General features: G+C 47.7%; 1 protein-coding gene across 1 annotated transcript in view; it reads left to right on the plus strand.

Moving 5' to 3' along the window:
* The first annotated feature begins 11,118 nt into the window (after positions 1–11,118).
* Positions 11,119–22,082, plus strand: part of TET2 (tet methylcytosine dioxygenase 2) — a 75,352-nt gene continuing 64,388 nt past the window's right edge. Inside the window, exon 1 of the mRNA XM_068403798.1 lies at positions 11,119–11,201. Within this exon, the coding sequence (XP_068259899.1) occupies positions 11,172–11,201 (30 nt within the window). The 5' untranslated portion in view covers positions 11,119–11,171. The remainder of the gene's footprint in view (positions 11,202–22,082) is intronic.

Raw genomic sequence — 22,082 nt, forward strand, 5'->3', positions numbered from 1 at the left:
TCACACAGCACAGCCTTTAGGTAACCAGCTAAAGCAAGCCACAACATGTCTTTTAGACAAACCCTTGACGGAAAGGCTCTGCCACTTCCCCTGCTAAATTGTTCCACAATTCAGGAAAAGAATGCCACTTGCTCTTAAAAACGAGAAGCTTTCGGACTGAATTTGTCTAGCTTTGGACCCTGTCCACTGCGTTTTGTTTTGCCTTTGTCTGCCCGACTACAGAACTCACAGCTACTGAGAACGTTTCCCTTTGTAGACATTTGAGGACTGTCATCTTAACCTTGCCTTTCTTAAAATAAATAGGTTGAACTTCTTTACATCTCTCAGAGGGAGACAAGTTTTTCTGACCTCAGAAAAAAGGTCAGGAACTGATGGCAAGCCGGCAGGTCCTCTCCAAACCCTTTCCAACCTGTCAGCATCCTTTGAATGTGTGTCCCCTGCCCCTAAACGGGTATAGCCTTCCAGTAATTACTTTGAATGTCCCTGCTTCCCTATGCATTTCCCATCAGAACTTTATTTCCTTAATTTGACTTCACATTTACATATTTTTATTGTATTTAAGTCATTTAAAATACTTCTGAAACTTGGCTTTGTTGGACTGCCATCTCTATAAATCAAAGAACGTTTTTCATCCAAGTCACTCCTCAATTTACAACTAGTCATATTTTTTTCAATGTACATTTTAATATTCCAGGTTCAGTCCACTCCCCAGCATCCCAGAAAAAAGTAACGTATCCTTCACATGTGACGATGTGGCCAGTAACTCTACGAGTGCTGATAGCCCAGCAAATGGCACATCTCGACTACTTATTTTACTTTCAGCACCCAGCACTATTTTCTGTATGGTCCCAACTGAGATGCTGTTGTTCTTCCCAAGACTCTTAAAAAAGTCCATAATTTTCATGGCATGATGGAAACACGGGTCTGAGAAGGACTGCAAGTGGTTTCCTGGTCCACCCTTAGCCTGCGTGGGTGGACATATCCTGAGAGGCTCTGCCCTGCTGAGCCTCCGCTGCAGTATCTTCTCTAGGCAACTTGTTTCAGCACAGAACTATCTTTACAGTCAGAAATTACTGTCTTGGCAATAGATGTGCCTTGCTGCCAATTACCCCAGGTTTTTCTTGCTGTGTTTCCAGTGGATGTGAAGGGCAGTCGATGCTCAGTGTTTTAACAGAATTTAACACGGAACAGACAACTTACCAGGTCCTCACATCTGCCGAAATCCTGATTCAGCAGTCCCAAGCCCTTCTGCTTGGGGGAGAGCCTTGCTCTATAAGCTGTCATTCCTGCAGACTGCCTCTAAACTCCCTCATGTAATCTATTACTGGAAGCACGGCTCTCCAACTGGCTGCATTTCCCCATCTGAAGCTTCACCAAGCTGTGAACAACAGAGGATACCTCCCCGTGGCAAATACACCACGGGGTGCAGTTTGCCCTTGGACAGCACCATTGGGCTGCTGGCTGCAGAGCTGCACCCACCGGTGCCTTTGGAGCCTTTTCTGCCATACACCCCCAGGCACCACGAGCCTCTGCCCCTCTTGGGCACTGTCCCTCCCACAGGCAGGGGGTAGGTGAAGTCCTTCATGGCCAGTGGGTGACTGCTGAGTGGCTGCTTACGTGGTATCTTCCCAAAATCTCCCTTCTGAGAGAGTGGGCTGCAACAACCCTCCTCTTGACACCCTCCTCTTTTCCCTCCAACATCAGATGAATAACCTTTCTTGGTATTCGCTGCAAAATTTAACCTGTTTTCTCTGCTTAGTTTTCCTACATCAGCCGTGCCCTTCCATACCTGTCTTTCCAAGCTGTGATATGTCCCCCAGAGTCTCTGCGGTGCCTATTAGATCCTGGTTTGCTTCTGTGCTGAGTCTTCCTGTTTATTTTCTGTACTTCTGGCACAGTTTCTGAAGGAATTAAAACCAAATCTGTTTATCTTCGCTAAATCCTTCTGCTGATAAGGGTATTAGTGGTCTTATTTACAAAAGGAAAAGCAAGGCAAAGTGGGACTGGAAGTAAAAATCTCATAAAGCAGGACCCTAATTTGAGATGCCCTAAAAGTATCCAGCAGCTGGATTTTTCTGAAGATGCCAAAAAACTATCCTCTAAAACTCATGCCCCTTAAGCCGCTTCAGTTTAGGGGACCTCTGATCAGCAGCACCCCCACTTCCTTGGCACTGTAGAAAACCGAGGATGCTGTCACACAAGTGGGGAGCTCATCTACAGCTTTTTCCTGGATGGAAATAAAATAAATACATGGCAGACTATGTGGCAATCAGAGTCTGCGGCTGCAGACAATCTCCTCTCACAGCAATCACTTTTTAGTACATCTTCTAATTTTTCAGAGATGGAATTAGCAAGGCAGAGATTGTCCCAGCAGCTACAATTTTTTTTTTTTTTTTTACTTTTTACCAGCTTCATAAAATCATTTTTCCCTTGTCTCTCAACACCCCATTAAGGGAAGGAGAAGACAGGGCAGGTTGTCACCACCGAGCAGCACTGCGGCTATTTTTCATTTTGACAGCCAGTGCCATAACACATCGGAAGCACCGGCTGCGTGGAAAGGTGCAGAATGCTGGCTGAAGGCTGGCCACCAGCCACACTTTGGCCACTAGCCCCCAGCCCTGCCCTGAGGCACCCACTGACACCAGCAACCAAAAGCAAGTCCCACCTGCTGCTGCATCGCCCCACTGCCCGTCAAAAAAGGGCGTAGGATGGTACACTTTGCCCAGGGAGAAAGGCTGGCAAGAGTGAAATCTGCACCAATGAGCCGTGAAAGGCAGCCAGCTTTTCCCCACTGTCCAACCCCCAGGAAAGAAGACAGAATTTTGGTGGGTTTTTTTTTTTAAGTTGCTCAGGGTGGCAAGGGCTTCTGCTGGTGCCTTGTAGCTGCAGAGCCCTGCCAGGCTATTCCTCTTGTTCTTCAAATCCTCAGACAGAAATGTCCCTTTTAACACATATAATGTGGTGACTGTGTGTCTGATGTATGTCTGCATCTTTCAGTAGAGCTTTTCTACAGTTTTTTGAAGAAGGGAGGAAGGAAGACTTTATATAACATCCCTAGATTCACCAAAAAAAAAAAAAAAAAAAGGGACTGAACACATAGCTCTTTCCTCAAGCTGCAAAACCCCACGCTATTGCCAGGCCATGTCCGAACCCAGACCTCTTGCCCTGGAGGAGCTACGGTGCCCACTCCCTGCCTGAAACAGTAGCAGGCATGCAAGAAAAAATCAAAGCAAGCTGACAGCTCAGCTAGGACCACAGATGAACTGCTCTGCCAGAGAAGGAAATCAAAAGAGACAAAGACAGCTATAACATTTATCTTCCTTATACATTGCTTCTAGATTAGAAAACCTGCACTAACGAGATCACGGGTACACAAGCATTTACTTTGCTTTTGAACACCATTTAGCTGCTTAAATGCACGCTGCAAAGCAGTTAGCTCTGCACGTAGCTTTTATTTATAGGGCAAAATTGATTTAAGCAGAATTTAACTCAATACAGTTGTGCCTGCACTAAGGGTATGAACAGCAGTGACACAGTCACTTCTGCTCAGAGGCTGAGAGTTTCCGAATCACGGGGGCGATGGCAACTCCGTGATTCGGTTTGGGCTTCTCATCTGTATGCGCTGGGAGAAGGGAAACCAACAAGCTAAGTCCCACCGAGCTTGTTAAAAAGGCAAAAGATGATTAAAAATTAAAAGGTAAAGCTCATTATGAGTCACCTGACCATGCAACTCCTGCCTGTCCCAGCTCCTGCCCCGGCACACAGCTAAGGCTCCTTCCAAGCGCCGGCATTTGCTGTGTTGCAGCCCAGGTCTCAGTGTGTCACCCAGTTCAGCTGTTTCATCAGCCGCTGCTGGTTTTCCCTCAGCGCTTTTCCCTTTGCAGGACTTTCTTACGAGCCAGCTTTCACATCTGCCAGGAAATCACAGGCTGCAAGGCAAAAAGTGGTGAATCTCCTTGGCTTGTCCAAGTCAAGAGCAAGACCTTTTCCTTTCTACTTGTGAGATGAACTGTAGAAAATGACCAAATTCCTGAAATCTAAAGTTGTATGTTTAATCTACATATTGGAAAGTATCTAAGTAAAAGTGACTAGTAGTGATTCTCTGGCTGTCACTAGTGACACCAGCGGACGTCAAGCTCACCTGAAACAAAGCCGCCTTTCCTCGGTGCCTAACTACAGACACAGTAAGCCTGTCTTCAGGCACTTAATTTGAAAATGTGGTTGCAGGAGGTAAGTGCTTGATAACTCTTTCATCTTCTACCCCAATTTTCCAAGGAAGCCGGAGTCGGTTTGCAAGGAGAAGACACCAAGTGCCTCCCAGGGACCAGCACCCGAAGGAATTTAGCGCTCCGTCATTCCCCTTCCATTCATAGTCAACCAAAAGTCACGTCCAGGGACAGAGGACAAAGTGGCCACTGAAAACAAGCCGCCATTCAAATTGAGATAATTTTTGGTAAAGCTGAGGAGAAGGCAGGGCCAGGGAGCAACATTGTGTTGGCTGAAGCCAACACTACTGATGTCCATATCAGAAACAGAAGGGCCAAAGCCTCCCTGACCCGTCCCTGCTTCACATGGGCTCTGCTCGCACAGCTACTGAGGGCTTGTATGCAAGGGATCTTCCTCCATCACCGCCACCAGCAGAGACAAGGGAGAGCACATAGGAGACTCCATGGCCTCGTCCGCCTGCCTGCTCCCATAACACCACTGCGAAGCCGCAGGGCAAGGGTTGCCAGCCAGACCGGTGACTTTGGGTGAGGCAGCAGAACCCATGGGCAGTATGTAAGGATGCATGACAGGATGCTGACCTCAAGGCTGTGAAGGGCTTTGAAGATGAGGAGAAAATGAAACATCAGTAGAGAAGGCAGGGAAAAATTTCAGTAAAGGTATTCGGCAGCTGTAGGCTGCCCCTTCTGCTCAGTCCACCCAAGCCCTTAACTATTCATACAGCAGTAAAATGCTCACAGCTTAGGGGTTATCACAGGATTTTGATTCTTGCAATAATCAGAGAATTGATGGATACAGCTACCGAATGTTGCTCTAGCCCAGAAAGGCAGCAAGAGACATGCTGTTACGTACAGAGCCCGACATTGATGGGCTGGTGGCATGGGGCAGGAGCACTCCTAGTCTCACATCATTGCTTTAACCACACCACAGAGGGCTAACGGCACAGCTCTGCACTGGTGCAGCTTTCCTCCCCAGAGCTGGATTGACAGTGACGGTGGGGTTTCGAGACTCCCGACGGCTGCTTAATGTACTTGACAGAAATGCAGCACAGCCAACCGCGCTGTGCTACGGCAGGCATTTGCATGTGGGAAAGCATTCAGCCACGGCAAGCAAGACTGATGGAGCAAGACTGGTCATCCCCTCCACTCCTGGAGGCAGATATTTTGGGGAAGGGCTCCCACATACCCTGCTTTTGTCCCCCTGTGTATGTTGGTCTGTGGTACCAGGTTGGTTTATTTGCTTTCTCGGCTTTGCTGCCCTCCCAAAAGCCTTGCAGTCCAGGAGTGCAGATGCCCAAGGGATGCTGGCAGGCTGGAGAGTGGGATGAGCAGAGCAGGGAGAGTTGACTTTGGTCCCAAATGTCATCAACCCAGTTACATCCAGGATCTATACACACTGCTGAGAGCCTTTTCTTTGTGGGTCGGCTTTTGGCCTTTTTTTGGAAGATTGTTCCCTTAAGTCAACAAAGTAAAGTGCCACTCCTCAGGAGAAACCAGAGACAAACAGGTCTCCATCCCTCAGCTTGCACCTTCCCCTATGAGGCCATGAGAGAAGTCTCCGCTTCCCTTGCATGATGGATTCGGGATTTTACTATCACAGCTGTGGAAAAGCAATCCTGGGGCCCTGAAAGCATGATCTGTACCTTCAGACCCACAGAGGGTCCTCCTGCTACACCTCTCCTTAAGCCTCCCTTACCCCTGCTCCAGGGCAGGGGCTTCCTTGGCCTGGGGCGCACATCCTGGCCACGGTCCTAGGAGCAGGCGCTGCCCAGCGGGTGCCTGAAGTGCCCCGATTCAGGCTTTCCAGCCACAAATGCCCGAGCAACCACAAGGCTACCATCACCTTCAGAGCCACAAATGCTGCAGAGCAGCATAAAGACATCTACAACCATGGGCAAAAAGCCAAGGGCTGAAAAGTTGAACCATCTGCAGCACATCTCCATCATCGTGCAACACATGCCTCCCACCAGCAGAATGACAGTGCTGGGTGGATAATATACCACAGCTTCAATGTCATCCCAGCAGGCATCCCAGCCATTGGGCACCTTGCTCCCCAAACTCCCCACCAAGCTACCACATTTCTTCTGCACCATCTCATCTGTGAGGTCCCAGAAAAGCCCCCTCCTGTCCAGGGAAGGAACACCAAGAAACGACAAATAGTGACCTTTGATGAATTCAGGGAAAAAAATAAAGCGGCATCCTGTTATGTTGGAGTCCTGGGCCACCTCCAAGCCCACTGGCATGGCCACCTTCCTGCTGCCCACCAGCATGGCTGCAGCCTGGTATCAGTCTGATCCCTCAGCACTGAGGCTGGGCTCTCAAGCACAGGGACAAACAGATGTCTCAGGACCTCAAAAAGCTCTGCTGAAAGTACGATCCAAAGCAAAATGATGGCTTGCTGAACCGGTCCCGTTGCCTTTCACACTGGCAGTGTAACTCCTTGTTCGTGTAGGGCTTCTGGTGGATGCCGCTGTGATCTCGACATGGCCCCATGAGAAATCAGCGTTCCTTGGTGGAAGACGGAGATAAATGTCTACAGGGAGAAAGGACATGAGAGATTTTCTGTAGGCCTATCGTGTCTCAGTTGCTAGTCCTCTGGACTGCCGGCGTTTGCTCAAGGAGGTGAAACGGGCTATCCAGCACATTTGTTTTCCCTGACCTCATGTAGCTGTTCGCACTTTTATCACAGGGGGTAGAAAACATGAATAAAAGAACATGAAGACTTGCAGTCTCAATAGAAACAATTTAATTATGTCTCTGAACTCGTTTTTGCACAGAAATTTTAAGTCAGAGTTGAATGTGGCTCAGCAAGCTACGTGAAGCGGGTAGTTAATATACACTCTCCTATTCTTCACTGTGGGCTAAAGGGTGAAAAATTATTTGCCCTGTATGTCTTTCTGAATGTTTCATGCAGGGGTTTGAGGGAGCCAAGTACATTATATTCCTTCAGATAAGTCAGAGTCAGGTTTGCTCGATGCAGCTTTACAGTTAGGAGGAAACTTTGGCTGTGGCTTGTGCCCTGGCTGCTCTGACACCCTTCACGGGGGGTGAGCTTTCCCTCTAGCAGAGGGGTAAGGCCCCCTGCTCTTATAAACCGTTGATCTAATTGTGTGTAATTACACATTGTACACACAAGTGCTCTAATTGCCAAGTGACAGGATGCTTTTTTACTTGACATTTTGCCGTGACATATTTGCTTCACAGCAGCGCCAGTTGGGGAAACAAGAAACAAGGCTCCAGGCACGACCTGCAGTGACTCCCCGGGAGCGCCTGTCCTGCAGTCGCACCGTGTGGCGATCAGGCCTCTGGACTTTATTGCTTTTAACTTTCTGCTTGGAAACTTAGATTGAAGCAGATTATTCTGTTCCTAGCAGATCTCAAAAGGAGCAAAAGCTGTTCCTGACAAGGATAGCAGTGGACACACATAGTCTGGAGAGGGAATTTTGGTAGGATTCTCGATGCGTTTAATAAGTTGAAATGTCCTTTTTTTTTTTTTTTTTTTTTCCTTTTTATTGCTTACAGATGCAAAGACCAACTGAGAAGAAAACCAGTGAGGCTGGGATAGCTCCAGAAACAGCCCCAAAATACCGCTTGAGCTACATGCATTTCAGTGCATTTCCAAGGAAGCTGCATATCCATTCTTTACAGCAGATACCTCTTTTGAAAAATGCATGTAACTTCAGGCTGGGAACAGCATGTTCAAGAGGTAAAAGTGGTTTTTTTCCCCCCCAACTCTTTAAGGGTGAAAGGGTGTGGGGTTTTTTTAAGTCACTCATTGCTATGGTCAAGTTCAGGCATTTTTTCTCCCTGTTTGATAGGTAGAGACATGGCAAGGCAAAACGGGTCACATTTTCTCATTCAATAAATACGTTGGAGCTGACAGAGCTACTCCAAGAGAGAAATGAGATCCATGTCCCTCTCGTTAGGCTGCTAACTGATACCAAGAAACATGCATTGTAGGGCAAGCTGCGTTTGACAGAGGCATGTGTCATAAAAAGCAGTTGATTTGGAAGCCAAAAGATCCTGCGGTCTGTCAAAATGTGGCAGGACTACAGGAGGGCAGCGGGTCAATTAGGAGGCTTGTAGGTCAACATAGCTGAGCACAACCCAGCCGAGCAGGGGAGGCTCCGGCAAACGCACCTCGTGTTCCAGGCGGGAAGAGAGTCCTGCTGGTTCAGCAGGACTGCTCCTGGGTTTATTGAGCCTGGTGATTACAACGGGCTGTCATTAGGGCAGTAAAGTTTTTTAAAAAAAAAAAGAGAGAGAGAGAAAGAAAAGAATAGAGAAGTGAACCACACCTATGACAGGAAGCATCTCAAAAATGCATGATTCTCTCACACTCATACGTGCAGGTCAGATAAGCGTGAGTTGTCTCTTTCTTATCTTCAGCACAGGAGCACAATCAAAGAAAATCCCAGCTCAGTGTAAAACTCCTGCTTGTGGCTTTGGGGATGGATTTCAGGGTTTTTTCTTCTGTGTTTTTTTTTTTTTCATTTTACCCACCCAGTTGGCCAGGTTTGCACCTGCTTGCTCGTGCAAAGGGAACAGAGGGCTGTGCTCCCGCTTAAAGCAGGAGCCAGCGCGGCAGGGTCCTGCCAAAACCAGCCACCTGCTTTTTCCAGCCGCGAAGGGCACACGGGCACGGGAGGGATCCGAGCCATGCAAAGGAGGGTCGCCTCACCCAGCGCAATGCAAATACCGGAGAAAAGCACGGAGAGAGGGACCCGGCCGAACCCTGTCGATGCCGTGCCCTGGTTAGGCAGAACAAGATGGTGCAGAGGACAGAGGTGTCTCTGCAGATGCTGTAAGAGCGGCTCAGCTTGGAGACAGCACTTTGCACCGGCTAAGAGGTCGAGCGTGCTTGTTCCCTGTAACATCAGCTGGATGTGCCACATGAGGGGAAAAAGCAACCCTAGGCTTTAATAAATATGCAGACTTAAAAGAGCTTGAAATACTGATTAAAGGCTGTTGGAAATCAAGAAAGTGCTGTGAAAACAGAAAAAATCTGGCAAAATTGAGACAAACTTTAACTGCTCTTTGCATCGTTTACTCTTCCAAAAAGAAACAGAGACTGAGCCTATTTGCACAGGTTTAGGCTGCACAAGACGCTGCTGAAGTCAGTTCTGAGGAAGCAAACACAATGATCTTTGTCTAGAAAACCGGCATATTTTCCTATGGGATAGAGCTAGCCAGGCCAGCACCTTCCCGTGGGCTGGGGAGAGCGAGCTGCCCGGCACGGGTACGGGAGTGACACACTGCCGGCAGCGCAGAGCTATTTTAGCAAGTTGTAAGAGCAACCTTTTATCTCCAGGCTGCTTCTGAAATATTTCACAGAAATTAAAGCAAAACCAAAACCCAGAGAACAACCTGTGATGTGAAAAACAAATTACTCAGCGATGACCTGAACTTCCTAGAAATCACTCTGATCTGCATCGAGCGCACTGGATTTGGCATCTCGCTAAAACCCTTTCTCACCAGCCTGCCTTCCCCGGGCAGGGGACAGCTGGAGGTTCGGCTTCTCCCGGTCACTGCTGATGAGCACGGTGCCTGCAGACCCCCTCCTGCCAGGCCCGGGGCGAAGGACGCATCCGCAGGTGGGAGAGGGTCTGGCTGCGAAGCTAATGCTCTCCTAGAATCCCCCCCGGCCCCACAACATCCCCCGGGCAGGCCGAAGTAGAGCAGCCTGGAGGCTGCTCTAGTTTGCACCGTGGGGACGGCACCGGGGGGGTGCTTCGGCGGTGTGAAACCCCAAGGCCGGTTCCCACAGAGGCGGTTTTGCACACTCTTAGTGCTGCTCCCCGCAGCCGCCCCGGCTGGAAAGGCTCCAGCTCCTCCGGCGAAGGACGGCGGCGGGCAGGGCGGGAGCGGGGCGGCGTACGGAGGGGACAGCAACCTGTCACCCGCTGGCGAGGGCTGGCAGGCCGGGCAGCACCAAACCCCCCTCCCGGGGCTGGGACCGGCAGTCAGCCCTCCTTCTGCGGCTCCGGCTCCGGCTGCGGCGGGCACGGCGCCGTGTCTGCTGCCGAGAGCGCTGAGCCCGGAGCTGGGGACCGGCGGAACGGGCCCCCTCGCTGGGGACGCGCCGGGACTCACGCACCCGAGCCGCGGGCCGCGGCTTTGCGGACGCGTGGAAGCGGGTGCTCGCCCGGCCGGGTGTCCGGGTGGCCCCGCGCTGAGCAGCACGGAACTCACTTTTGGGGAAACTTAGGGAGATTTTGGCGTTTCTCTTTTTTTCTTTTTTTTTTTTGTTTTGGCTTTTCTTTTACGTTGCCAACCCGGTACCGCGCGGCGTTCCCACTCCCCCGAGCCCCCAGCCGCAGCCGGGGGAAAGCAGCCCGAGGAGTCGCGGCCCCCGCAGCCGCCCGGCCCGCGGGGACGGCAGACGGGCTCCCGCCGCCGTGGGAAAGCGCCGCCGGTCCCGGGGAGGGGGGTGGGATGCGGGACGGGGGTGCCCCGGGTGGCGGGGGCTGCCGCTGGCGGGCCGCCCCCTGCGCCCCGCGGTGCCCCACGGACCCACCAGCTCCCGCGCAGCGCGGGGCGCAAAACGGTGCGCAGCGAGAGGTGAAAGCAGAAAAAGCGGGGGGGGGGGGGGGGGGCGGACGGGGGAAGGGGGAAAGGGGAGGGGGGGGAAACCGCAAAAGGCCAAAAAGCGGCAACAGCCAGAAAAAAAGCCCCGGGCGGGGCCGCGACCCCGCGGTCGGGGACGGGGGCGCCCCCGCACCCGCTGCACGGGGGCGCACGGCGCCGCGCCGCGTGGAGGGGGGTGGGGGTGCGCCGGCGGGGGTGTGCTGCGCGCGCGGGGCGGTGCGGCTCGCGGGGCGGGCGCCGACGTCAGGGCGCCGCGTGCATATTGATGCGGGGGCCCGGCCGCTTTCGTCAAGGAGCAGAAGGAAGCAAGATGGCGGCCCTGTAGGAGCGGGGAGCGCGGCGCCCGGCTGTGCGTGCTGGATGTCGGCAAGGCTGAGGGACGCGGCAGAGGTCAGAGCTGGACCCCCGCGCCGGCCGCCTTCCCCCCGCACCCCTGGGGGTGTCGCGGGGCCGCGCCGCGCTGGCTGGGTGTGCGCGGGGGGGTGGGCGCCGCCGCGGCTCCCCCAACATGGCTGACTGACAGAGGCGGCGGGGGGCGCCGCGGGCCCCCGCCGCCCCCTCCCCGCGGGGTCGGCCCCCAACTTTGCCTCGCCGCCCCTCCCCGCGCCTTTGTCTGCGCGGCGGCGGCGGGGGGACGGGGACGGTGGCGGGAGTCGCCCCGCCGCCTTTGAGCCTCCGCCGGCCGGTCGGCGGCTCCCCTCCGCGGGGCTGCCCCGCTCTCCCCTCCGCCGCGCCCCGGCCGGCGCTGCGTCCCGCGGGGACCGGCCTTCCCACCCCGCGGCTTCCCGCGCCGCCCCCCCAGCGGAGAGCAGCCGGGGGGCCGGGGCGGCGGCGGGACCCGGCTTTGTGCCGCTCCCCGGCCCCGGGCGGACACAAAGGCGGACGCAGCCCCGGGGAAAGGGGGAGAGAGGGGGGAGGGAAACGAAACCGGGTCCTGGGGGGCGAGGAAGAAGTGTGTGCGGGTGGGGGGGCTCGTTGCGAGGCCTTCCTTTTTCTGTGCAATCTACATGCCCGTTTTGTCCGCGTTGCTAAATCCTGCCGTCGGGGCCACTTGCACAATGTGGCCACGGGAAAAAAAAAAAAAATTACTTTCTCGTGCGTGTTCCCCTAAAACAGCGCTTTCGGCGAGGTCAGGCTTGTTCCCCGCCAGATGACAGACAAGAGCAACAACCTCACCGCGTCCGTGAGTCGGGCGCGCGGCAGCGGACGCTCGCATCGTGGCATTCACTGGCGTTAAATCACCCCCTTAGACACCAGCAGTCATTTTCGTGCCCTGAGTTAAAAGGAGGCTTTTCGGCTCGCGGTTTGAATCTTGGAAATTTAGCAGACCCTTTTCTGCTAAGTAATTTTCCTTTTCAGAGTGTGAGGTGAAGGGAGAAGTGATGTGGTCTAGCGTGCTTCCATCGAAATGTTGCAACCAAAGATCTCATCACAAGATTTGTTTTCCATGATGAGCGGCATGCAAATGTGCAGGCTTTGAGCAGTGATCGGCAGCTCTGAACATCAGGGCTTTCTCGTGGTTTTTTTTGTCTGTTTTGAATGTGAAGTTTAGGAGTTTCAGAGATAAGGAGATAGTGTCCTTAGTGAAAGCAGGTCAGTGGGTGTTGTTTGTCGGCTAATGAGGCCATTCTATTTGCATGTTAATGGTAGGCTGACTTACTGCAGCAGGGGGTGAGTGTAGTAACATGTATATTCACTTGTGTATTCCACTACAGCACTTTCTCTAGAGGTTGTAAAGTGCAAAACAGGACGTGGTTGCCTCAGATATTCAACAGGGAGATGTTAATGGTCAAGAGTCATGTACAAACTCGAGTTAGAGGGGGATCTGACTGAATAAAAGGTGGCAAAAACAACACCGTGGTATATGCAGTGTCCTTTTCAGAGACACCCTCGGCATGGCCAGCTGACCGTAGATTATAAATCATTCCTTCTCTTATCTTTTGGGAGTTAGACAAATTTGCTTAAGTGGTGTGTGATGAACATATTGGCTCCTTTTACCAGTAGCCATAGAAAATGAGCATGTTTCTTTGAACCCTTAGGGCTGCTTGCCCCTCAACTACTGTTACATTTCCCAAAACTTTTCGTTCTTGTTTTTTTTTCTTTTCCTGGTCACCTCACAGTTAATTTCTTTCACTCCTCCAAATAAAGATAAGCTTCTGCTGTTTCTATATAGATTACTAGTTGTATATCATTGCTAAAGGTCCGTGACTAACCATGATCAGGTAACAGTTTTTAATAGACTGTCATACAGAAAGACTACTTCTTTCAGCTCTTTCTCTCTCAAACACATGGCACTTTGGTTGGTGCTGTCCTTTGACACTTCAGTTCTCAGTTGCTAAATACCTGATTTTTTCAAAAGACTCAAAACTGGATACAAACACTGATACTATTTTGCTGCATCTGTGTTCAGAGTTTTGTATATTTCTTTTCCTACTTCCAAATTATATTCTTTCTATTATATTTAAGTCCCTTGTGTCTTGAAAACGTTGCTAAATCTAGCAAGTCAAGAATGTTTGGTCTGCCAGATCTGCTGCTGCTGTTAACACTTCCAAAGAATGTACACATCTTGGATTTTATCCTGCAGAAAACCAAGAATTTGGAACCAATGTAAATAAATCACTGTTGGGCAATATTTTGTCTCTCTTCCGCAGTGTCACTGAAAGCGTAGTGTGAACCCTGCCAGTGAAGTCAGAAAACATTTAAATCTAGCAACCAGGGTGTAGGGAGGAGGAGAAAAAAGGGAGGCAAAGATGTGAAAAATAACAGTGGTGGGACTAAACTGCTGTTTACATGAAATGAAGAACTCAAAAGTCATCTTTCAGTGGAACCAGTTGTTTCATTCTTGAGAAGTGACATAAAAAACTTTGTGAGTCCATCCAGGGAACCTCAGAAAGTGGTTTTGTATTGCCCATTTCGGAACTAATTATTAACAAATCTTTGAAAGAAGAAAAGGTTAAATGAGAGACACTGAGGCTCCCGAATTTGCCGAACTATCACTGTTCGTAGTAAGGCTTTTAACGAGGACTTTGGCATTGTGCTGATTCCTGGCTTTTAGCCAGGGAAACTGGTATTGTTTTGATATAGTGCGCATGGTCCTAGACTTTGGCATGTCAACATTGTTTAAAGAAACGTGTGCCCACTGAGGAGTTATTATGACGGACAGATTTCCAAGGTCTCTTGTTGGCACCAGTGCTGCATCGGGTAACAGAAATAGGTTATAAATGTTTTGGTTTCTGTGTGCAGGATTGGGAGATTCTGTAGTTGCTGCTGGAACAGGGATTTCAGCTGCCGGAGTTGGAAGGGACCATTCCCTCTTGCCCTGAGCACTTCAGATGCTGCTGAGACTCCGTCTCCCATATGGTTCCTTTAAATACTAGCAACGGCCAGACAACCCTAAAGGAAAAAAAAAAAAAAAAACAACACAAAACCCCAAACCAAAACCTCACCATGTTTTGGAACAAATCGCCTGCTCAGGTGTTGAAAAACGTGACCTTTGGGTTGGACTAATGTTTGGGATCACAGGGAGTGCTTCACTTCTAAGTTCCTTGCACAGGCAGTAGAATGTTTTTCTCAGAGTGTGCCTAAGCAGCGACGCTAAATCCCTCGTTCTGTTTCGTTCTGAGTGGAAGATGTGTCTCTTGTTTCTACAGGAGCCAAATAAGATCCTTTAAAAAAATTTCTCTATTTTTCAAGGTGGGAGTTCAGATGAGCTGTCGAATTTGGCTTGCCGCAGCCAGTGACCCTTCTACCTCTCTCACTTGACTGCCACACAGTAGCTGTAAGCAGGTAGCAGCATCTGTAAGCCAGCTTCACAACTGGAGCCTGAAAGTGGTAGAACAAAGTTGCCAAGTTCAAGTAGAGTTGGTGGTTATCTTGGAAACTGTGCTGGAGAACACAACCACAAATGATTTTGCCAAATAATATACAGTATTTATTTAGTCCAGCTCTCTGATTGCTGTTAAGGCAGTCAGCCAGCAGCAGTAAGTGTTGTGACATCATTTTGAAAGGCAATGTGCTGGTTCTGAAATGGAGTGGGATGTACTATGATTCATTATTTAAAAAAAAAAAAAAGCTGTAGTCTGAACAGAGATAAAGCATATGACTGCATCATGGCTGAAAGCCAAAAAGGGAATTATATGAATCAATCACACTTGTGGCATTATTCCGATCCCATGCTCCATAAGGCAGTGAATACATTCTTACTCATTTAATGATGTTCTGCAGGAAAAATATCCTTTTGAACAGTGAACAAGTAACTTGTAACAAGTTGCCATAGTTCTGACTGTTACACTTTCAGATCATCACTGCCTGCATGTTCGATTTGCATAGCTTGTCCCAATATCCTAGATAATAAAATGTTACAAATGGAAAGTACCATGAGTAATCATCTTCTCAGTCACCCATTGAAAAGAAATCACTTCTGCATTCCCTTAGGGTAGACAAGTCTGTTAGGGGAAAGAAAAAAAAAAAATCACCTATTTTCCCAAGGAATTGCTCAGTGGGTGGAGACAGAGGCGGTGGGGTTAAGGAATAAAATTCTGAACCTCCAGCATGAGCTGGCCTAATCCCAGCGACAGTTGATGACTGATCCAAAAAGGTTTGTTTGGATTAAAATACTGGGAATGTGCCTCGCATTACGTAGCGGGGCGTAACAGAAGGAAGGTAGAAAAAAATCAAAGTTTGAGAAATAGGAAGAACAGTTAACTAATTTCACCCACATATCTCACACTGTTCTTGAAGGAAAAAAAAACCCAAACCTGTGCCCTGCCTTATAAGAGGATCAGAAAAAGTGTTCTACCAGTTGTTCATAGTACAGGATTTTAAATCTAGGGACAAGTCAAAGAAAGCTGCTATGCTTTGAAAAACACTTTAACAACTAAAAGCCGTAAAGTTTTAGATTCCTGTCTATCTTTTCAAGCAGGCTTGTTCATCTCTGTCAAACACCTTCCAGAGAGCTGAATCATCTTAGCAACGTGAACAAAATTCAGGCTGGCCTTCAAAAACAAAGTTTTCTTTGGAGGTGTGGATTCTAAGTCAGAGTGTTGTTGTCTTGTAGCATACATATGGCAAGAAACCCAGTAGGATTATTCTTACAAATAAATAAAGGCTTGCAGAATTGAGGCTTCAGTCTGACCTAATTCTTGGTGTGTGTGTCTTTTTCCACTTATTTGAAAAAAAAAATAAATAAAGGCAGCATTTCTATTGCAGCGTGCAAAGCAATAAGCTTGTTCTATGCTCAAGTTCATCAAGAAAGGAAAATTTAGCATTTTAATCCTAATCAAGTACAGCATCTCTCTTAAGATAGTTTCAAAGAAGTGAGCAGGTGAGTAGTTAAATGAATAGCTAAATAACCAAGTACCCCTTGGAAGTGTCTTCCACTGGTATAGGACGGTAGCCTTGGCACTTTCTGATTAATTACTATGATGCAATTTAGACAACGTGAATTATCTTCACGTGTTCTACAGCATTACCTCTGACCTCAAATATATTCCACGTGTGTTCCCAGCATATGAATGTTGGTTTCACCAGGTGTATGCGTGGGGGAGGAGAAGTTTCCAGGTTTACATTGAATTTTTCGCAGACGTATAAAGAGGATAATGACTCCTGCGTTCTTTGCTCTACATGAGCTACCCTATCCTTAAAGTTTAAATATTAGTCATTGAAATGTAATAACTTCTCTGCTTCATCTCCCTTCTGATAATACATAAACAGTCCAAGCTTTGTCTTCCAATGTCCTGGTGCGAGCTGCTTTAAGTTACATCGTGTTGGAAAAGGATTTGGCTCCATTGCAGTAATACCCCGGCTTACCAAGTGGGTAGATGTTTAGGTCAGGACGATGACGCTCCATGTGGTTGCACGCACGTGGTTAGAGTGTTTACAAACAGTGTCCCAGCATCCTCAGCAGCTGCCTTGACGCAGCCAACGAGGACAGAGTTCTAGGAATGTCCTTGGTCCTCACGGGCGGCGGAGGAGGGGGAAAGAAATAAAAAATGCAGAGTTTAAGAAAACATATCGTAGTTCTGGTTTTGGCTGAGCTTTCTGCATCTGTGTTGCATTCTAGATCTTTGGTTCCTTTGTCAGACACTGCTGGTTTTTTCCCCCCACTTGAGCACAATCTGGGCTGTGTCGACGCATTTGCCTGGAACAGACTGACCATAAGTATGAGATGGGGGTTAAGGGAATTGTTGCAAAGGTTTCAAATTATTTCCCTGCCCCACCCCCTTTTAAAAAATTTATAAGGAATTCAATCCCCGAAAGCTTTTGTGACAAAACAGCTCTTTGCAATACAAGAATCCTACTGTAAATGGCTATATATTTTTTCCTTAATTAGGCATGACTCACTGCCTGTTAGAATACTAGAACAATTCCCTTTTTAAAGAACAAAAAAGAAATCACGAATCCTACTAACTTTATAAGTAAAATCAAATAGCTGAAAGTCTTTATTACTTAATGAGACATGTTGACACAAAGAGGCGTTGCTGTTACGAAAGCTAATACCACTGCAAGGTAAGTTTTGGATCTCCATTAGACGTAAGAAGCTTGGTAGAGATTTCTGCATTTACTCAACCAAACGAATAATGCCACCAGTCTGTTGTTTAAAAAAAAACCAAATACAAAAACAAAAAAAACCAACAGGAGTGGGAGAAGTGGTCGTAATTATTGGGATTGTCTTGCCAAGATGCTTCCAGGAAGCACAGATGAAAATACATGGTAGCTGGTTAGAAGCACCCAACTGACAATGTGTTTTATGCCCTCCCCTGTGGACCTAAACCAAAGCTGTCAGACAGGTTCTGGTCTCTGGAGACACTGGAAGCCTATGCCGTGCATACACTGTGGGACCTCATTAGCAGAGGCTGGGCTCCTCATCCAGAAACATTATTTTCTAGTTCCACGCTCATTTTTTCAGACTTTTCCATGTGGTTTTGCAGCAAGTGCTCGGGACGGTGTGCAAAGCACATCACTTGCTTTACAAAATGAATCCTAGGAACTGTTTTTTCCTTGAAGGGAGGAAGCAGCTGGTATAAGTGTCTCTTCTATATTCTGAGTTTGTCTAGCTGAGTCATGGTATTCACCATCATACAACAGAGTACGAAGGCCAGTCCGCAGATCTTGTTATGCACATGACTTTTGCTATTAGTTGTGTGTTCACGTTGGTTGCTTCCATTTTGTGTTAATGTCGATTACAATCACTGTATTTTTGTTATTACACTCTAGTGGTTTCTTTCTCACCTGTCTTCTCATTTGTGAGAGACAATTCTTTGGGTCACATCTAGAACCTGCTGCTGTTTCACTAAGCTCTTCACCTCCTTTCGTTTTCTTTTCTGACTTCTTTTTGACCCCCAGTTCCCAATACTCTTGCAGCAGCTGGGTAGCAGAAGGTAGCAAGCAAGAATAAAGAATATATGAGAGAATAGGTGACAAAGGCATTTCTTAGTTTGCGCTATTTCTTCCTTCTCTTGCCACTTTTAGTGCTGTTAGAGAGATCAAAGGGTAAACGTTAAACCTGGGCCTGATGCTGACAGGAGAGTTTTGCCCTCAACTTCAGTGTCCTTTAATAACTTTCCATATTAGTCCCTTAGCATGACAGACAACAACTGTTTGTGCAGCACTCACCCCCCATTTCATGCCCCGATACTTTTTTTTATCTTTGTTTAATCTGTTTGTTCTTTCAATGCTACTTCACTCGCGTTTGAAGTCACATACTTTGAAGTTATACAATTTTTATACTTGCCAAAGCACACAAAACTCTCTCAGCTCTTACGTAAGCGAAAAGGAGAAAAGAACGATGGCGTATTTCCTCTTGCGTCCAAGTAGCATTACTGTCCTGCTCATGGTAAAATGAGGAAAATGAATTGTTGCAGTAAAGAAGGAGTTGCTTCCCTTCCCCCAAAGTTACTGAAGTTCACCAAAGTGAGATATTTTCTTCAAGCTTAAAGTGCACGTACAGGTTAATAAAAGGAATGCAATTTAGTCCTGAAAGAGAACATATGAAAGCTGGAAAATACATTGGACTCGCCTCTCCCTGGGATTTGGAGAAGTGGGGGTGCATATGTGTGTATGTATTACAGACCTTAACGTATTTTCTTTTCTATGACCAACTTTTCGTTCCCACTGCACTCCTTTGCTTGCTTGTCTGTTTCATTTCAAGTTTGTCTGCCCAAAAAGGTCTGAAGTATTACTAAAATGGCAACAGTAACAATCAAAACCAGGAAAGCTGAGCAACTGAAAAGGGTCAGATTTAATACTTATTTAATTCATATATCCAGCAGAGGTTTTGGGGGGAAGAAAACCTATGCTAGTGAGTCTCCATTCCACACACAGTCAGTTTGCAAGTGTACATGTCACATACCCACGAGCAAATGAAAATATTGACCAAACAGGGAAAAGCACTCTTGATGTTTATAAATATGAAAAATGCACAAAACAGAAAAATACAGCCTTTCAGTTCTCTGTTGTTTCTATGGCACCCTCCATAACTTTCCACAGAACATTTGTTCTCTTCAAATAAGTTTGGACCTGTACTTTTCTGCTTCCTTGTAATCCTTAATGCAGAGAAGAAGCTTTCACAGTTGTGAGAAAGTAGTAGGAAAAATAAGAGTTGTGCTGATCTGTTTCCTTTCTCTGTATTACTACATGTAGTGCCTGAGAAGTGAGAGACCAGGTAGGAAAACACAGATTTCTATGTATTTTTCTACTGTGCGTATGCTGTGCAGTTGACAATCCATTAGGTATAGGTGGCCTTTTTATCCTCCCCCCAGTGCTGTCAGATGACTTGGGATCCTGCAAACTGATGGCAGCCCTTGCCATTTTCACAAAGCCCTATTCATTTTCCTTGGGCTCACAGAGCTCTAGCAGTCTACCTATGTAGAGACACTTGGAGGAGTGAGGCACTTAGTCACATACTTTGTAGCAACTTTAAAAAAGAAAAGTAGTTTTGGGGGTATTTTTTCTTCTTTAAGGGTGGAGGGAGAGGAAATGGATGGAAAGACTTAGAGGCAGGTATAGAAGCTAAAACCTAATCATTACTTAAAAAAACCAAACACTTTTTGAAGCAGTTGCAAGTTAACCTGTTTTTTGCTATAAAATATAAACTCTAGCTGATGTATTGGAAAGAAGTTTTGCCTCTGGAAGACTGAGTCTGTAACTACCTGCTGAATAGCTGCTTTTTCTTGAAACAGTTGCTACTAGCTGGTTGCAGATATTTTGTTGGACAAGCTGGAGCATGAGTCTAATTCAGGATGGCAAGTCTGATGCTTCTAAATATAAGGAGAGTGGATAGAGTAAAATTAATTATTGCACGTTAGGAGGCACCTCATATCCCAGCCACGAAACAGAATCCCACTGTGCTTGGGGCTGTACAAACATAAGCCATTTTTGTTCCTTTTTCCTATTTAATTCAGTAAAGGAGACAGAGAAAAGGGGTCTGGCAGCGCACAAGGGGCCAGAGTGTTACTAACTCTTGTTTATAATGCAAAGCAGAGGCAGGCAGCTTCCTTCCAAAAAACAAATATTTGCAGTAAAAAAAGCAAAGCTGCTATTGCTACCTGCTCTGTGTGTGTGTTAAGAGGAGATCTTAACCAGCATTGCTGCAGTCTTTTCCCTAGGGTGCTAATATTAATGAGCAGGCAAAACATGCAAAGAACAAGAGAAAGGGTACAAAATTAATAAGCAACAACTGAGAGCCAAAGCGCACACAGATCACACAACGTGGTACTAACCCTGCTGGAGCCATTCATTTCAGTGCCTTTTTTTTTTTTTTTAACCCTAAAAGACATACAGGAAAGCTGTGGTATAGCTGGGAACTGAACCCATATCTCCTAAGCCCCAATGCTTTACCCATGATACCCTCCTTCCTGCTCATTCAGTGGTTTACAGATAGTTTTCTCTGCTTACTAAGATAACAGAAGTATCAATTTTAAGAAACAGAAACTAGACTCAGAAACAAGTAGCTTTTCACTTTTTTTCCGAAGTTAGCTTTCAGTAGCATTTTCTGTTGACTGACACCACGTTGGGGTTTTTTTTTGCTGCACAAGCCTTCAGACCTTTAAACCAGGAGTGCTCATCCAAAACAAACCAGCCAATTAACTACTGTTGTTTATCTCCTTAGTGAAGAGGATGGCTTTTTGTACACTGCTTTGACTGCAGCACTGTTGAAAGCCTCTACTTCAAGTGAGAAAGGGTGCAGGAAAGGACGTTATCTCAGTTTTACTGGCACTGCAGATGTTTCCATGCATCTCCAAACAAATAAGCAAAATCTCACAATGAGTTAATTATAATAAAAAATAGTATGTTGTGTCAGTTAATTGCAGTGTGTGAAACTGAGTTGTGTAATGTCATTTCAATAAGTAGGTACTCCAATAACTCCCATTAACCTTTAATACCCTAGATCCTCCTATTCATTCAGGCAAGATTTCCCACAGTCTGCAAACTGTTCCCGTACATCAGCTCCAACCTACCACACGACTCCCATTTTGATGTTTTATCAATTAAAGGTTCATCAAGGTTCACGGACCCTCACACTGACATCATACTTTGTAGCAGAGCTCAAAGGAAAAAAAAAAAATCCCAAACAAAACCCCAGTTTAATTTGTTGTCAGAAAACTCTCTGCTGGAGATGGGATGCACAAACCCATGCAGGTGACACAACCTTAGCAGCATTCATAGCTTTCTATGCAACAGTCACCTGTTACCTCCCTGACCTAAATTGGAGACAATAAATCTTAATGTTGTCTCTCTCCGGTCTTCTGGAGTTCCTTTGCTGTGGGTAGTCATAGCTCAGCCTGCCTGGTTTGGTACATAGTGCATCTAACCGAGAGCCTACCGTAAGTAACTTCAGCACATTCATAGACTCGTGATACAATCCATGATGAAATGCATTTGGAAATAAAATCCGATGGGTAATTTAGCTCATGCAGCATCTCTGGATGCTGACAGAGGCAGTTGACCGTGAAGGACAGATGGATTTTTCCCTGCCACGTTTAGAGATCATCGGATCTTGGAAGCGCTGCAAACTACTTCGGAAAAAGATGGAGCAGGAGCATTCGGACTTGCCTCCTCGCTTCCCCCGGCTGCTCCGCTGCTCCCCGCGGCAGTTTGGAGGTTCAGCAGGCCGAGCCCCCACGTGGCTCGCGCGCACGTGGCCGCCTGTTTACAAACACCCTCCCAGGCGTCCCCGAGGCGCTGTGTAACCAGCCAGAGGGTGCCACGCTGCAGGGCCGAGCTCCCGTCGCCCGGCTTGTGAGAGCCCCTGTTTCTCACCCACGTCCGTGG

Source organism: Nyctibius grandis, chromosome 6 (genome assembly GCF_013368605.1).
Source record: "Nyctibius grandis isolate bNycGra1 chromosome 6, bNycGra1.pri, whole genome shotgun sequence".
NCBI lineage: Eukaryota > Metazoa > Chordata > Aves > Nyctibiiformes > Nyctibiidae > Nyctibius > Nyctibius grandis.